This window comes from Spea bombifrons, chromosome 3 (assembly GCF_027358695.1).
Source record: "Spea bombifrons isolate aSpeBom1 chromosome 3, aSpeBom1.2.pri, whole genome shotgun sequence".
In the NCBI taxonomy this organism is placed as follows: Eukaryota; Metazoa; Chordata; class Amphibia; order Anura; family Pelobatidae; genus Spea; species Spea bombifrons.
In genome coordinates, this window is record NC_071089.1 from 52,338,338 (window position 1) to 52,355,720 (window position 17,383).

General features: G+C 40.0%; 1 protein-coding gene across 1 annotated transcript in view; it reads left to right on the forward strand.

Moving 5' to 3' along the window:
- LYST (lysosomal trafficking regulator) overlaps positions 1–16,264 on the forward strand; it is a 119,371-nt gene extending 103,107 nt beyond the window's left edge. The window contains exons 46-53 of the mRNA XM_053461265.1: positions 926–1,115; positions 1,219–1,355; positions 8,491–8,589; positions 9,201–9,340; positions 9,436–9,533; positions 10,575–10,731; positions 11,967–12,038; positions 15,829–16,264. Coding sequence (XP_053317240.1) covers positions 926–1,115; positions 1,219–1,355; positions 8,491–8,589; positions 9,201–9,340; positions 9,436–9,533; positions 10,575–10,731; positions 11,967–12,038; positions 15,829–15,967 — 1,032 coding nt within the window. The 3' untranslated portion in view covers positions 15,968–16,264. The remainder of the gene's footprint in view (positions 1–925; positions 1,116–1,218; positions 1,356–8,490; positions 8,590–9,200; positions 9,341–9,435; positions 9,534–10,574; positions 10,732–11,966; positions 12,039–15,828) is intronic.
- The last annotated feature ends 1,119 nt before the right edge of the window (positions 16,265–17,383 follow it).

A 17,383-nucleotide genomic window follows, 5' to 3' on the forward strand; every position in this document is an offset into this window, starting at 1 on the left:
GGTAAGCCGTAATTAAGTATTTTTACCCAGTAAGTGTAAGTGCACAAGTCGTACTGGGGAGCCGTAAGACCATGACCTGAGGCTATAATATTATATAATAGTCATTTGACACAATACCTTAGTCCTCTTGCTTCAACTCTATACCAATTTTTTAATATATGTCGTAAATATATCTGTGAATTTTTGTTGTGTATGTATACATATACATACATGTAAGCCCCAGTCATACAAACACTAAAGTGCCAGTATCAGGGAAGAACAAGACATAGGGCCACAATCCATCCTGGCTTGCGCATTTTTTTGGGGGGGGGTATATACATATGTAGAGCTCATATGTATAGCTTCAACTTGTTGTTTTCAATATTGATAGATACCTTTTGGTAGATTTTGAATTTTTATGCACATCAAGTCCACAAATGTGCATGGCATTTGTGACTGAATTTTGGCCCCTAAGCTCTCCATGTCCTGCTCCCAAGCTGAGAAATAGGGGTGCGCTAGAGATTATTCTTTTCTAGTATATCAGGCAGCCTAGGACCAGCCCTGGTTGAGTGCATTAAATTTATTCTGTCACCAAAATCAGGAATCTGCACACACTCCCCACAGGAACTCATGTGCTTAGCTGTGCCAGGAAGGGCCAGCTCCCTAGTAAATCAAAATAGAAAAAGGCTCCAGGCACTCAAGGGTTCCATCAGGCAGATTTATTGAAGGAGAAAGACAACAACGTTTCGACCTCAACTTGATAAAGACCTCATCGTGAGGTTGAAACGTTGTTGTCTTTCTCCTTGAATAAATCTGCCTGATGGAACCCTTGAGTGCCCGGAGCCTTTTTCTATTTTCATTAAATTTATTCTGTCCTGCAGTATATACTTCTTTTTCCATGGAAATAATTTTATAAAGTCTAAATATTTTATATTTGTCTTTATAGAGTCCTTTGCCATGGATAAGAGGTCTGAAATGGGGAGAGTATGTTGGGTCTCCAAGTGCTCCAGATCCCAGTGTTTGCTTTAGCCAGCCTCATGGAGAAAGATTTGGATCCTTACAGGCATTGCCCACAAGGGCCATCTGTGGCTTATCTTGGAAATTCTGCTTAATGATGATTTACAGTAAAGAGCAAGGTAAGTATATATGCTAAAACTTATGTAACACAAAATGTATTTTGTCTACTGTTCAATCAGATGTCCAACAATGCAGATATTGTTCAATTTTTTCCCCCCTTAGGTGTCCGAAGCATGCATAGTACTGATATCCAGTGGTCTGCGATTCTTAGTTGGGGATATTCTGATAACATTTTAAGACTGAAAAGCAAACAGAGTGAACCACCAGTGAATTTCATTCAGTGCTCTGAATTGCATCAGGTATTTTTAGTTACCATACTTAAAATCTATTCAGAATTCTGCTACTAGTATTATTTCTCATTAAGCGCTACCGAAGACCGTTTTCTTTAAAATATGCCAGCGGGCTTCTCATTAAATTGTGCATTTGTTGCTGAAAAGATTCAACTTTTCTCACGTGCAAAAAAAGATATATTTTTCCATCATACCTGTCAAATTATTGTTTGAATTTTGTGTACAATATTTTCAGTTAAGAAGACTGCTCTGTATATAATATGATAACTCTCCTTTGCACATTAAGTACAAATACTGCACCATACTTAAATTAATTTAGAATACATTACTGTGATTCATTTCAATGGTTCTGACTTGTGAAATCTAAAACATATCTATATTATTTTAGATATTTCATAACCTGCATCTGTAAGGAATTACGGTTGAAACATAGTTGCAACAAGAATATGTAGCTAATTAAATTATTTATTATGGCACATAGTCCTTGTACATGTCCAGAAGGACTTTTAGTTTCATTTGAAAGATAACAACGACCTGTCTCACGCACCTCCAACAAAACGTAATATTGTGACTTTAACATACCTTCCAAATGTCTGGGTTTTCAAACCAATCCTCTGCTGTCCAGCATAGCTGGGAAAATCATGGACCGCTTGAGGATACACTCTAATCTTCTAATAACAATAAACGGTTCCATAACAGGTCCAAAAATTATGTAAATACAACCTGTGGGGGGGGGGTGGAGCCAGCACCTAAAAAAGATGGCTGCTTGAGATCGCAGCTCCATTCACCGTCTCGAAACATCTTAACCCACAACTTACCAACCGTGCTAATGGGGAAATCCAACCGCTCTGGAGGCACCCCTAAACCTTCCAACACGCAAGAAAAGCACCTGGCTCCCTCGGTGCGGCACTTTTTCCAAGGTTCCCGCGACTCGGATGCTCCGGACCATCCAAGATGGCGCCTTCTCCATCAAGCCGAGCTAGTGAATGCTCAGATGACGCCTCGATGGACCAGGATTTCACCTCCCAAGATCTACATGCTGCGAGCTCCTCGTGGCAGGAGGCAATGAAACACTTACCGACTAAGGCAGGTCTCGGTGATTGATGCCGCCCTTGACCAGGCCCTGCACGGCGTGAGAGCAGACCTTGTCTCCATTAAAAAGGATATCCAACATATTGGCGACCGTGTGGCCACGTTGGAAGACGACCAGGTTAAAACTTGCGAAACCATAGACACCCTCTCGAACATGTCACACGAACACTCGGACACCTTCTAAACTATGCAGCGTCAGCTGGAAGATTTGGACAACCGAGGGAGACGCAATAATCTCAGAGTCAGGGGAACACCTGAATCGGTTGCAGCGGCTGACGTTCACACAACACTATAATCTCTTTTCAACAAGCTACTACAACAGCCAAACGACACACCAATACAATTTGATAGAGCTCATCGAGCGCTACGTCCGAAAGGCAGTCCATCTGCACCGCTGAGGGATGTGGTATGTTGTCTACATGACTACTCAGTTAAGGAGCCTGTTCTGAAGGCTTGCCGGCTGTCCGGGGATCTGGAATACGAGAGTGAGCAAATACATATTTTCCAAGATCTATCCCCGATAACCCTGCAAAAAAGACGTGCTCTCAAGACTGTCACAGCAGCGCTACGGGAAGCAAATTGTTTGTGCTCATGGCCCGCAAAGACAAGGATATCTTTACACTTCGCCAACACTGCGACTTGGAATCTTTTCTCGCTCAACTTGCCTTACCCGGGATTTCAGTTCCGAATTGGGAACTCTCACTACCGTCTCTGAAACCGCTCTCCGACCCAGCCAGATCCTGGTCAGCGTCGACGAACCGCAGAAAGAGGATTCGACATGCAGGTGCCACAGCGGAGAAAGCCGGATGATACTACCTGGCGATGGGTTCCGGCCTCTACCTTTCTCTCGCCCCATCGGCTCATCGCCATGGGACGTATGATTTTTCACGGTGCGCCTCGTTTCTGTTTTGCCGCTTGCAGCCTTCGGATCTTTCATTGTGTGTGTTACACACAATTCCTATTTGCGAGGGTAAGACGATTTGGACTAATTAATCCGGAATATATGAATGTTTGTTTTCTTTTTCTTTTATTTTCCCCTTAATAGTCTTTGACCCGAAGGTGTCTACATTTTCATGCATTACTACACATTTTTATTTTCTTTGATTACCGATCTCATATTTAATTTTTGTTTTTTGTGCCACACATACACATGCCAAATGACTCCTTCAAAATGATGTACCCATACTGGGTCTGTTTTACCGATAAGACACTGCTCGCTGTATCCTTTGGGTCCTTGTACTCTAATCCGCCCTCTCATACACATTATTTTTATTTTTCAACCATGTCCCCCCCCCATGTGTTATACACATAGAGACACCCTCTCGAACGGCACTAGGCAGGGTTGTCCTCTTTCCCCCCTTTTATTCCTTTTAGTACTAGAACCCTTTGCCAATGCTGCCCGAGCCCATCCAGATATTATAGGGGTGAGGATAGGGTCTCATTCCCATGCTCTGTCGATGTTTGTGGACAATATACTTTTAACCCTTGCCAACCGTGTCCAATCTATCTCGATGGTCCTGTCGGAGCTTGACAGATTCCAGGTTTTATCTAATTACAAAATCAACCTTTCAAAATCAGAAATTATGGGCTTTCACCACTCCCCGCCAATGATCCAGCAAATTCGAGTCAGGTACCCTTTAAATTGAAAGATGATTATATTAAATATCTTGGTCTGCTTATTCCCTCTGACCTTTCCAAGTTACACAATTTGAAGTTTGACCCCTTACTAAACACCTTGTTGTCTGACCTGCGCAAATAGGCTTACCCCCATATCTCATGGTTTGGAAGAATGGTGGTTATAAAGATGAACCTCTTGCCCCATTTTCTTTACCTATTCCAAACCTTACCCATTGCTCTCCCAAGATCCTTTTTCCGGCGCTATATTTGGCGAGGTAAGCCCTCGCTATTATCATTTTCTTATTTGACTAGGCAGAAGCTACAGGGGAAATGGGCCTTCCAAGCCTGGAACTTTACTGGGGGGTGGCTCATTTGTGCCGCATCGTAGAATGGTCTATTGGCCCTACTAAGCAATGGATATCATTGGAAGATTCCTTCCTAGCGTGTCCAATCAATGCAGTGCCTTGGATTTGCGACCCATTGAGTTGCGTCTCTTACTCCACACACCCGTTTATCATCCCCACCTTGAAGGTCTCCAGGGTTCCTAGCCCCCTGCTCCCTCTAGAGGGAAACCCAGACTTTCCTCCAGGCCAATCTCTGGGTAGCTTAATGCCCTTTCTACCTCCCAAGGTGAACCCTCTTCGCCTATGTTATGTAGTTAATGGACCTGTGATTAAACCACTGGGGGAGCTGCTACGCCCGGGTTCTTTTTCTTTTTTACTCCACTTCCTCTACCACCAACTAAAGCACTTTGTCCTGTCCTCTGCGGTCCTGACCCCGGCTAACAGGCCACTCACACAACTGACAGAGGTTCCGTCTCGAACAGAAGGAGCCTCCCCACTTAATGTCCAAATTATACGCACTATTGATAACACCGGAACCGTTGGCTAAGCCGTATTATATTAGCCTTTGGGAGACTTGAATTGTTTGTTCTCCCCAGATGATTGGACCAAGATTCTTTCTATAACCCATAAAGGCACAGTTTCTAGCCAGATGCAGGAAACAACCTTTAAGATACTCACATGTTGGTATAGGGTTCCATTGGATATTCATAGATTTCACCTACCTGCTGGAGATGCTGTGTTCACCCAGGCTCCCTGTTACAGATTTGGTGGTCATATCCCAGTATCAGGCCCTTCTGGGATGCCGGTGTGTCTGCCATTCGGGAGGTTGCCAACCCGGATTTTACAGCTTCTCCTGAATCCATTCTACTCCACCACACCGATATCCCACTTACAAGTTATAAACAATCTTTAACTTTCCATTTGATTAATGCGGCCAACTCCATTCTCCCTAGACACTGGAAGTCAGCCACCCCTCCTTCTTTTGCAGCTTGGGTTAATCAAGTAAAATTTGTTTTACAAATGGAAGTCATGGTGTGGTCTGCCAGAGGTGGTGGTCACAGAATGGAGCTTAAATGGTTTCATTGGCGTTCATACGTTGCAAATTTGGAAAAGCATCTCTCATGTGCTCCTTTGTAATGTATTCTCTGCCACTCGCTCTCCCTGAATCAAGACTCTGATGAGGGACTCCTTTTACCGACCTCCTCGAGTACATCCTCACATGAGTTAATAGAATGACCCATAATATGGGGGCCCACCACTGGACCCTGGGACTGCCATATTCTGTTTTGTTGTTTCTTTTCATATTTGTTTTGTTTTTGCATGCCAAGTACTCATCATCCCTACAGGATTAACCCCTTAACGACCTTTGCCGGTTCAGGACCGTCACAGAAAAACGGTCATTTAACGACTTTTGACTTTTGAACCGTCAAAAAATTAAATAAGCTTAGAACGATCACTTTCTTCGCTTAAGCGGCGTTTCTGTAATGCCTCGATGTCGAGGCATTCAGCAAGGCCGAGATCGGCATCGGGGGCCATGTCTGGCCCCTCCCCGGGGCGTCAACAGCCGCCATAAATTGTATGGCGGCGGATGCTCGTTTTAAAAGTGTTTAGGAGGCGATCAACGATCACCTCCTAAACTTAAATGGTGTTGCTGGAATGCCTCGATCAGGAGGCATCCAGCGACGCCAAACACTTACCTCGGGATGGACTGTGACCGCTCCGGAGAGCGGTCACAGCCGCCACTGCCGGTGATCTTCGCCATCAGCAAGATGGCGGCCGCCCTGTAAAAAAAAAAAAAAACAATCAAGTTTTAAAAGTTCCCTCTAGAGAACTCTGGCTCCACTTGCAGGTTGAATACAGGTACTGCATTCAACCATGCAAGTCAATGGAGCCCAGCTTTCTAATCACAATGTGATTAGTAAAATATTCAAAAAATAATAAAAAAAATGTGCTAACATTTAAAAATAATTATGCAGTGATGTCACTAGAGGAACCCTCCAGTACCAGCAAAATTTGTAAAAAAATATTTAAAAAAGTATTAAAACAAATAATAAAATAAAAAAATAAAGTTTATTATTTTGAGCAAGTGCTAAAATTTCTCAAAAATCTCAACAGGGGGTGTCTAATGTACAAAAAAAATGGCTGATGGGGTAAATTGGAGTGGCCAAGCTCAAAGATAGGGCATAGGTACAGACTGACCAAAACAGAGAAAAAAAGCGCACTTCCAAAATGTGGCATTTTAAATCTCAAACAACACGACAAACCCATGCATCCCCCATGCATGGGTTTGTCGTGTTTGAGATTTAAAACTTTGTTTTTTTGCTGTTTTTTGTAAGTTTTAGGGCAATAAGTACAAGCAGCGTTTTATGATTTCGAAACCTTTTTTAACAAATCTGGTCAGTCTGCCTCCATCTCCTCTTTGGAATATCTTTGAAGCCGGTTAACTCAATTTAACCCATTTAAACCATATATTTTTGAAAACTAGACACCCCAGGGTATTTCAAATTCTGTTATTTTAACCCTTTCCATGCACCCATTATACAACCACACTTTGTCAAACTTTGTCATTGTAATTTTTTTAACTTTTTTTCACACAAATTGTACTTTAGTTATAGATATACAGGTGCTGGTATATGTCACTGTCAAACAACAGTTCCTTTTTAGGATCATTCTTCCATATCTGGTGGGAATGCCCACAGATCCAAAGTATTCGGCAAGATATATTTAAGCTTATTTCTGTTACTTTGAATCAAAACATAGCACCTACCATGCAAAGAGCCCTACTACATTTTGATTTAAACGGATTTCGATTTAATCAAAGGGCTTTTATAGTACAATGCTTGTTAGCCATGAAGATAACTTTAGCTAGACAATGGCTACAATCATCATCTATTTCTTTGGATCATGTTGTGAATCAAATCAGCCATCAGTGTTTGATGGAACGTGGTTTTTTTCTATCTCACCAGTGTTTACAGAAATTTTATAACATCTGGAGACCATGGCTGACTCGGCACCCTGACATTCTCCCATGATAGCAAATGACATAACACAATGTATAAACATACTGATTACATCAACTTGGCTTGACAGTTTGAATGAATTGTATGGATGGTTCATCGGTGTTTTTTTTTTTGTTTGTTTTTTTTTATTTTTGTTTTTTTTTTGTTTTGTTTGTTTGTTTCTCATTGTGGGCTATAGACTGGGAAGTTTTGCTGTAATCCCGGTCTAATTGTGTTGTATATGTTTTATATTGCAATTTTAGACACATCAATAAATTATATATATAAAAGTGAAAAAAAAAAAGTCGGGGGTCGTCTTATACGCCGGGTACTAAAACTTACAGAGCCGGAGATTCCCCACGAAGCCACGAATCTCTAGGGGGGCGAGCGGAGAAGCCGCCTCGCCTGGGCCGGTCTTCAGGGCCGCGCCGAGGTAGGTGCAAGATCGTGATCTCCCCAACTAGCCCTGATCAGCGGGCGCCCGATGTGCAGGGCTGGTTGGGGAGATCACGACCTCCCTCTAACTAGCCCAACATTAGGGAGCTCGAGGTCTGGCACTTCAGACCTCTGCTTCCACGCTCCCTAATCACTACGCGCCGGCTATTGATGCCGAGCGCGGGGATGACGTCATGTCATCCCCGTCATGTATGTATGTATTTGTCTGTATAACAACCAGCCAATCACCGGTAAGGTACATCGCTTGCCGCGATTGGCTGGTTGTTGTATACTGGGTAGAGGGGTAGTCTTATACGGCGAGTATAGCCCAAACTCTATATTTTACCTGGAAAAGTTGGGGGTCATCTTATACGCCCAGTCGTCTTATACGCCGGAATATACAGTATATATATATTTCAAATAAAAATCTAAATTCTTCCATAAAAATATACATTTGTTTAGGTGAAGGTGAGAAGGGAGGTCATAGAAAATATATTGTGTATCTGGTAAACTGTGCTCCATAAATAGTTTGACCTTTATCTGTTTAGCAAAACCATGTGGTAACCACACTGTGTGTTCTATCCAATTATCTCTTCTTTTTTATTAAAAACCAAGTAAAACCAACTGTTCTATAAAATGTTTCTATTGTTATTAAAGGTCACAAGTTGTGCCTGGGTGCCGGACAGTTGTCAACTCTTCACAGGCAGCAAATGCGGTGTTATCACAGCGTACCTGAATCGGTTTACTAACAGCACGGTATGTGTAAGGAGCATGACCCTATACTAAAACATAATATATACTATAAACACTTTATTTCTCATAGAAACACTGTGCTTTGCTATAGGAAAGGGTAGTGGTTTCAACATTTTAATACAAAAAAGTATAGCTATCTTATAGTATTATACAATAATAACCTAATTATTGTTTGTTCAACATCTATAAATGATTTCAAATTTCCATACACACCCAGAACTTCAGTTAGTATTTTTTTGGCTAGTGAGGATAAAATGTTAGTACAAGACAGCTATTACGATCTATTATGATAATATCAATAATTAATATTCTGTGTTTGTATGTACACAGATCTAGACTCTGTTTAGAAAGGATTATTTATTTTTTTTAATTTTTTTTTTTTTTAGAAATACTGGTCATCATTTCTAATTATACTTTCAAAAGTCAATCTAAATGCGTACACAGTCTTATAATACTGACTAACCTTGCTTCATATGGACAGTATTATCCATGTTATGAATGCATAGATAACAATAAAATGTAATTTTGGAACAACAATGAAGAATAATTACTTTAAAAATATTCTTATTACAATGCAATTGTCATTTATGTGTCCATCTACCCTTTCACTTTAGCCACTGGAAATTGAAGTTGAATCCCAAATACATCTTTATGGTCATTCTGCAGAGATAACCAGTCTGTTTGTTTGCAAACCCTACAGTATACTAATTAGTGTCAGCAAGGATGGAACATGCATTATATGGGATTTAAACAGGTATGACACAACTGTTCTGGTTGGAAAATCCTAACCATTTATGTTTTATTATGCTTTTTTTTTATATATAATCTCTCTTTAATTTTCCTCTCAAGGCTATGCTATGTGCAAAGTCTGTCTGGTCACAAAAGCCCTGTTACGGCCGTTTCCGCTAGTGAAACAACTGGAGATATTGCTACTGTCTGTGATTCAGGTGCGTGTTAAAAGGCTAATATGTGTGTAGAATTTAATTCTGATATGTTGTATGAGCATTTTTTTTAACATGGTGTTAATGGTACCATGATCTGAAAGTAAGCAAGCAATGCAACAAAAGAGATAGGTACATACTACAGGGTTCGCAGCTGCGACTGGCCCCGTGCCTCTAGGGGGCCCAGTGTGACCCCTTGTTCGTGTCTCCTCGTCGGAAGGATCCTTTCGAAACTATTTTGAAGTGTATCGAGGTCACGTAACCCCGAGGTGAAACTGGCTGCTAGTGTATGTGTGAGCATATGTGTGTAATTGTGTGTGTAAATATACATGTGTAATTGTGTGTGTGTGAACGTATATGTTAGTGAGTATGAGTAAGTGTGTGTAATTTGTGTAAGCGTGTCTGCGTATATGTGCCAGAGTGTATGTTGGAATGGGGGGGCAAAGACAAGTTGTTTGGCACTAAGGCCCTGTGGTTTCTTCCCCTGGTACATACATAATGATATGTTGCATAGGGAGAGGCAGTAGTAGCAGAAAGATAACAGGTTGTTACATAGGACGTTTGTGTGCATGTGAATGCATGGTTTTGTCTGCCACAGCCATTTTTGATTAGCCAGATCGGTTCTAGTACAGTTGAATACTCACTCATATCTGGTTGAAAGAAGCAAGGTTGTAATGGTGTTTGGGTGGGTAAAGTGTTTCTTCACTTGGTAGCTAATTTGAATAACCATTCAGGTGGGAGTGGTAGAGGTTAATGCAGTGAGGGAATTTAAACATGTATGACATATACATTTTTAATGAGTATGTGTGCATTCGTTTGGAAAAGTTTGCTTCATCTAATTTGGCAAAGGATACCATTCTGTTGTAGTAAATGTCTAATATTGTTAAAAGCTGTGGCATTTTTGTACATTTTCATAAATGACATATACATAAATTGATATTTGTTACCATCTATTGTTTATAGACTGGTATTCAACACCTTCACTGTTTTTTTCTTTCTGAAAATGTGTAAATGATAGCTGTTAATTAATATTTAATTTTTTTTCAGTTGGGGGTGGTAGTGATCTAAGACTGTGGACTGTCAATGGTGACCTTATTGGACATGTGCATTGCAGAGAAATAATTTGCTCTGTCGCTTTTTCTAACCAACCTGAAGGAACATCAGTCAATGTGATTGCAGGGGGGCTTGAAAATGGAGTTGTGAGGTAAGAGTCTGACAAATAAAAAAAAAAAAAGTGATACAGGAATGTCAAAAATTATAATATGTTTAACAAAGCTACCTAACTGCTATTTGATTACATCTAATTTATTCTGGAAAAGGGGATCGAAAACCAGGTAGAGGGAGCTTGGGAGCCTCCGATAGCTTAATCAGCCTCTCTACATATTTTATACCTAATCTAATTAACTTGGTGTAGTGTGGTAAGAAGACACATTGGCGTGTCAGAAAGGGGTGTGCAGTTTTATTTCTTGATAAGTAGTGGAAAATTCTGATGGAAGAACCAACACTGACGCTGTGTCCTAGTTCTCACAGTAAGGTTGGCATGTATCTATGAATTATAGCTCTGTATAAAGCTATCTGCAGCAATGGTATTTGAGATTTTTATGTATGCAAGAATTTTATCTTGCATTACTGAGGACAGAGAATAAACATGGTAATATTCCCAAGCAGCCTACTTGATTCACATGAAATCTAATCAATAGGCTCTAAGAAGTAAATTGGACCTAGGTTAAAAAAGGGGTACTGTTTGGGGTTTGTGTGACTGACCTTATGTCTTGAAAGTCTGTCTCCTAAGACATTCTTTACCTAAAGATATTAAATACCAAAAATGTATATCAGATTTGGGGAAGTTGGGTCTAGATTGAGGTATGTGAGGCATAGCTCAGGAACATGTATTGAAGAGTCAAACATAAAAAATAAAATATACTCCCCTTAACTATTTGGTTTGGAATATATTAAGAGAGAAATGTAAAAAAAAATGTGTATGTGTCAATGCATATAGATTACACATGATGCCCATGCAAGAGACAGTACGTGTCTCAGTGTAAATCCATTTGGCAGCCCTCAGGGCTTCATGATGAGGTGGCACTGGCACTTTAAGGCCACTTGATAACATAAGTGCAGCCAATGGCTTGATATTTACAACCACGCAATATGTTTTTATGCTCTGGATATGCCTGACCACACGCTGTAGGACCCGATCTGCTTCTGGAGCAGAAGATTGAGTGAGTGTGTGGCACCATACTAGCAACCATGGAAAACTGCAGCTACACTTACCTGCCAGTTCCATGTACTAATCCCTGCTTACATCATGCAAGTTTTTCTATGTATTTCCAGCCTTAAAACTCAACAAATTTGGTTGTGTAAAGGCTGCCTTTAAGCTGGTATAAGAAAGGATGCAGAATGTTAATTGTAACAACATGGATTTTTTTTTTCTTGCAGGTTATGGAGTACTTGGGACTTAAAACCAGTTCGAGAAATTACTTTTCCTAAGTCCAATAAACCAATTGTAAGGTAATATTATGTTATTAATCTCATTACAGGCTATAATAATTACCGTTTTATGGTTTGTAGAAATGTCAATATCCGTTGAGATCCTTTAACATCTGTACTTGTCTGCTCAGATGGTACTATTCTATACCACCTTCCTGTAGAGCTCAAGTTTCTAAAACTTCCACTAGCCTAGTTGGGGTGGGCCCACTATGCCTCCATAACCAAAGTGGACACTACTTGAAGGCACACATTTCACAAAACCTGTGCCCCCGCTACACGTTACTTGCCTGATCCTCTGAAGGCGCATCTGTTAGTAATTTGAAACCCTAATTAAAGTTATTTTACAAATCTAGCCCCTCCGGTAAACCACCAGCTGATACAGAAAGATTTATTAACTCCACTACGACATTTGTGGGCGAATACGAGTGAGTTGTTAAACTCCCAAAAGTCATGACGTAACCACGTCTCCCCTCCCATCTGAACAGATGCCAATTTATAACATTATATATTTATTTTAACTGGTTCTGTATTTATATGTATCCCTCTGCCTATTACGGTATATGTGATAAGGATTTACATGACACATATAGTAAATTGTCCGGATGATCCCAATTTTATTACCCCCTCACCGTTTACTTCAGGTCTTAAAGTCCCTCTGTTTTTCTGACAAGAAAGGTATACCATGTATTTGTCACCAGGTAAATTGTAGTCCCGATTAAATACCTTACCACCAACATGAGCCCCCTAATCACTTGTCCATCACTCCTCATGATGTACTTCAAGTTCCCATCTCCTGATGATTTTACTATTCCGGATATGTTTAAATATGCAACATCCCGTAAACTCAAAACTCACAAAAAGTGAAAAAGAGCACTTGGTACATATCAACACAGAACCTGATATGGCATGTATCCACCGGCTCAATCGGTATAATACCAGACATCTTGAAAAGAGACAAAAACAAAACACAGTACGCATAGATATTCACTCTCCAATGTTGGATGCACTCACAAAGGAAGGAAGTCATACAAGCTCTTTAAAAGGCATATCCTGGACCTCCAGGTGCCCTCGGATGTGCGGTAGTAGCTCCTCAACAGAAGAGAGATGACGGCATTCTTTTAATAAAATCTTTAATTTATTTAGGTATCGACCATAAAATTTATATTTAAAATCAAAGGATAAAATTTGCGAATATGAAATAAATAATGATGCAGTCCGATACGCTACGCGTTTTGCTCGTTTAGAGCTTTGACCAGATTTTATACAAAGAATGCCGTCATCTAGAATCCTTCCATATCCACCAGCTAACCTATCCCTTATAACCACAGATTCTGTATCTTACGATCTATAGCCACTATTTAAATTTATGTAAATACCCAATTGTCTCCCCTATCTCCTTTATATTTCACTTATATATTGAGGCGCATATCTCGTCCCCTTCTCTTCATATCTGCAATTTCGGCCCCCCTATTCAGGCATCCACCCCAGCCCCACAGTCTGTTTCTTGGTGTGCAACTAGTTGGGAGGCCACTTTTATGTGTCTTCATATATGTTCTCCCAAGTTACTCCTCCCTGATTAATGGTATAAAGGGAAATGACGATCCTGTGGTATTAGATATTTTAAACAACTATATATGTGTATGACATGTTCACTATACATAATTAATGAATATAATGGCTGACCGTTAAACATCACCTTTTAAAAATTAAGGGGTTTAAATGTCCTCTACTTGGCTCTGCTTGGACATGAAATCTTCCAAACTTCGCATTGCTTTCTTACAGGAGACACATTTTAGAGAAGATGAATTCCCTAAATTTTCTAATAAATTTTCCCCACCGATGTTTTTTCACGAGCTGTCGAGACTCCAAAATGAAGGGAGTGGCTATCATGATAACCAAGAATTTTCCCTTCACTCTGTTGGATGGTAGATCCTTGTTCTTGAAAGGTTCCACAGGCTACCACATGGTTATGCTAGCTACAAGCTATGCCCCTAATACCAGTCAGTACCTGTTTATCATCTCGAGACTTAACCGTTTACCAGAATTTATGGAAGGATTAGTTATTCTGGGATTAGACTTTATATCGTTTTGCATCCTAAACTGGACACCTCTGCCGGTTCCCCCATATGCCAAGTTTAACAAATTTAAGCAACACAGTTGTCTTATCCCTGGCATCTCTAGCACCCGATTGAAAGATTATACCCTCCCACACCAGAAATACTACTGTTATTGACATGCTCTGTCTGTCAAAAAGACACCTCAACCTTTTACACAACTTGAATATTGGCGTTACCACATGGAACGATCATACACCTATACTTCTATCCGACTACCCAGCTTTGCTTGTGGCCCATGGATGTGTATGTAAAACATACCAACTGGGCTCCAGTCTCAAAAAAAGAGAGCAGTGATGTTTACAAAGCTTACCACACAGATAGCAGAAATTGAATTACAATATAAGATAACCCTATCCCCCACCAGCCTTCACACCTTAACAGACTTGTGATACTAGCAACTTTAAACTTTGGTAACAAACCAGGACTTTTGCTTACTAGAGATGTTTGCACCAAACACTCCCAGACCTTCTGGTTTCCCTCTGCTTTCAGCAGTACTATCACACACTGTACAATATTCCCGCACCCCAGACATTACATTTGAATATAAAATTGTCTGAAGCATTACAGACTTCCTTCAAACTCACCTCCGCATGAAAATTCCCCAAGGCTGGACCATTTCTCTTGACTCCCTGATCACCCTAAATTAAATATCAGAACCAATTAAAACCACAAAAATAATGGTAAAAGCCCTGGCCCTGGTAAGAGGTCCCTGAGCAGTATTGGAGCTCAATTTGAATGTCAAACTATTTGACAAAGTCTTGGCAAATAGATTAAAAGGGATTCTCCCTAACCTCATATACGTTGGGACCAGGGCCGGCCGAAGACTTAACGCCGCCTGGGGCGAAGTTTAAAACGCCGCATTTTAAACTTCGCCGACGCCATAATCTACGATCCCCCCCCCCGGTACTTACCTTTAAACAGTCCTGCGGCGAGTCTCCCTGCTCTGCCACGGTGCCGGCTTGTAATGCTGAGCACCGGAAATTGACGTCACTTCCGGCGCTCTGCATTACAAGCCGGCACCGGGACCGAACAGGGAGACTCGCCGCGGAGGAGAGAGAGAGGGGCGCCGAGCGGGTAAGGGAAAACCACTCGGTGCCCCTCTCTCTCTCCTCCGCTTCAAAAAAAAAAAAAAAAAAAGCGCTTGGGGCAATTGCCCCAGTCTGCCCCATTATAGGGCCAGCCCTGGTTGGGACAACACTACCGGGACTCTCAACCTGATACACCATGTGACATGTTCTCATTCCACTGCATTTCTTCTGTACACGGATGTGGAGAGTGCTTTTGACAGGCTGGCCTGTATCTTCCTCTATCATTATTGCATTATTGTTTATCCCTTTATTATATTTATAAATACCTTTATTTTGCTTGCATTCATAATTCCATATTCTATTTAAACCAAAAAAATTCAGTTAATAATAAACAAGATATAAAATGTGTAACTGAAAAGTTATGAAAATTCTGTTCCAGTAGGTATCTGTTTTGACTTCTGCAGAATGATAGCTAGAGTGGTTGTTTCCCTGCACAAATGTCAGTCCTTATATTAATACTTTAAATAAGGTTGCCTACAAACTCCAGAGTTCGTGTATGTTTCTCGTCACAACTGCCAGGTAAAAGGCAATGTGTCGACACAGGACCAAATTAAATATGCGTAAGACTAAGGAACTAAATTTCCCGTATTTCTTTTCTTTTTGCAGTCTTACCTTTTCCTGCGATGGTCATCACCTGTACACAGCCAACAGTGAAGGAACTGTAATTGCCTGGTGTCGTAAGGACCAACAACGCTTAAAACTGCCGATGTTCTATTCATTCCTTAGCAACTATGCAGCAGGCTAGAAGATAATAAGCCTTATATCATTAAATCATTTGTGAATATGTGGAATTTGGAGAGTAAAGTTACACTTAAATAAAAAAAACAAAAACAAACAAAAAAAACATGCATCATGAAAGTCCTACAGTCCTGACTCACAAAGAGCCATATTTATCTGCACTGAAAGATATTCAATTGAAGTACATTGCTTGCAATCATGAATTGTCATTTATTTATTGAAATGTATTGATTTACATTACATATCAACCAGGCATCCCATTACTAGTTTGAAAGAGTATTTGACTAGCATTTTCCTTCAAAAAGTATTAAATACCACAATTCTGAATATTCTGTGAGTAACCGTGTTTTCTCGAGTACAGGTGCAGCAAGCTGTGAACTTTATCTCTGGTATATGTTAACAGCTTGAATCTTCCTGTATTTATTAGACAACTGTTCAGAAATCTCTGAATTAATATATATATATTCCATAGCCTCACTGGAAACTCTTGTCCTTAATTACATGTTGCAAAAATTTCTACTTGGATGCTTAGTTAAAAAAAATTCCTGAATAATGAAATATTCTAGTCCATATGTTCTAAAAAATGCTTCTCCATGGTAGAGTTGATGTTGTAATGGTGTTCTGGTTAGTGTGTTTTTCCATTATATAATGCACCTTTTCTCCTATTCACTTGAGTGGACAACAAGGGGCCTTAATTCCTATGCTGTGCAGAAAGGTAGGAGTGCTAGGAAGCTACAGCCCCTCTGCATCATTTGGGAAGCACCATAAAATATGTGTCTTATGCAGTATCGTGTTGATGTTTTTTGATATTTGATTGAAAATGTTTCTTTATGACAGATAAGCTACTACATAAATACATATATTTTGCTACAATGGCTGAATTTTGTAAATATAATTCTATACTATTATCACATCACTTTGAAAAGATGGTTGTGGTTGACATTTTAAGTCTAGTGTGTGTAATATATATATGGCACCAGACAGTCAGGTACACTTCAAAATCCCATAGTTTTGTTTTCAAACAATTGTCATGGATCAAATTTTGACACAAGGTATAGCCACTTTTTCCAGGGCCAATATTGAAATCAGTACTACGTACTACCTCGTATAACTTACACCTTTGAATACCAAATGGGACGTAGCTACCACTATCATTTAAACTTTTAAAACCAACATATTATATATACAAGCACATTTGTTTATATTGGCTGACATAAATGTAATGTTCATGGGGTAAAAAAAATATGCAATTTTATAACAAAGTTGTTATTGGCATTTGTAAGGAACATTTATTTCATCATTGGCCCATTTACTTACAATATGCGCTGTATTTAACACTTCCTCTCTTTTTTTAAAAAATTAAGAGGAAAATATTTTGCATAGTCTTATTTGGAGAAATCTAATATAAGAAATTAATTATCTA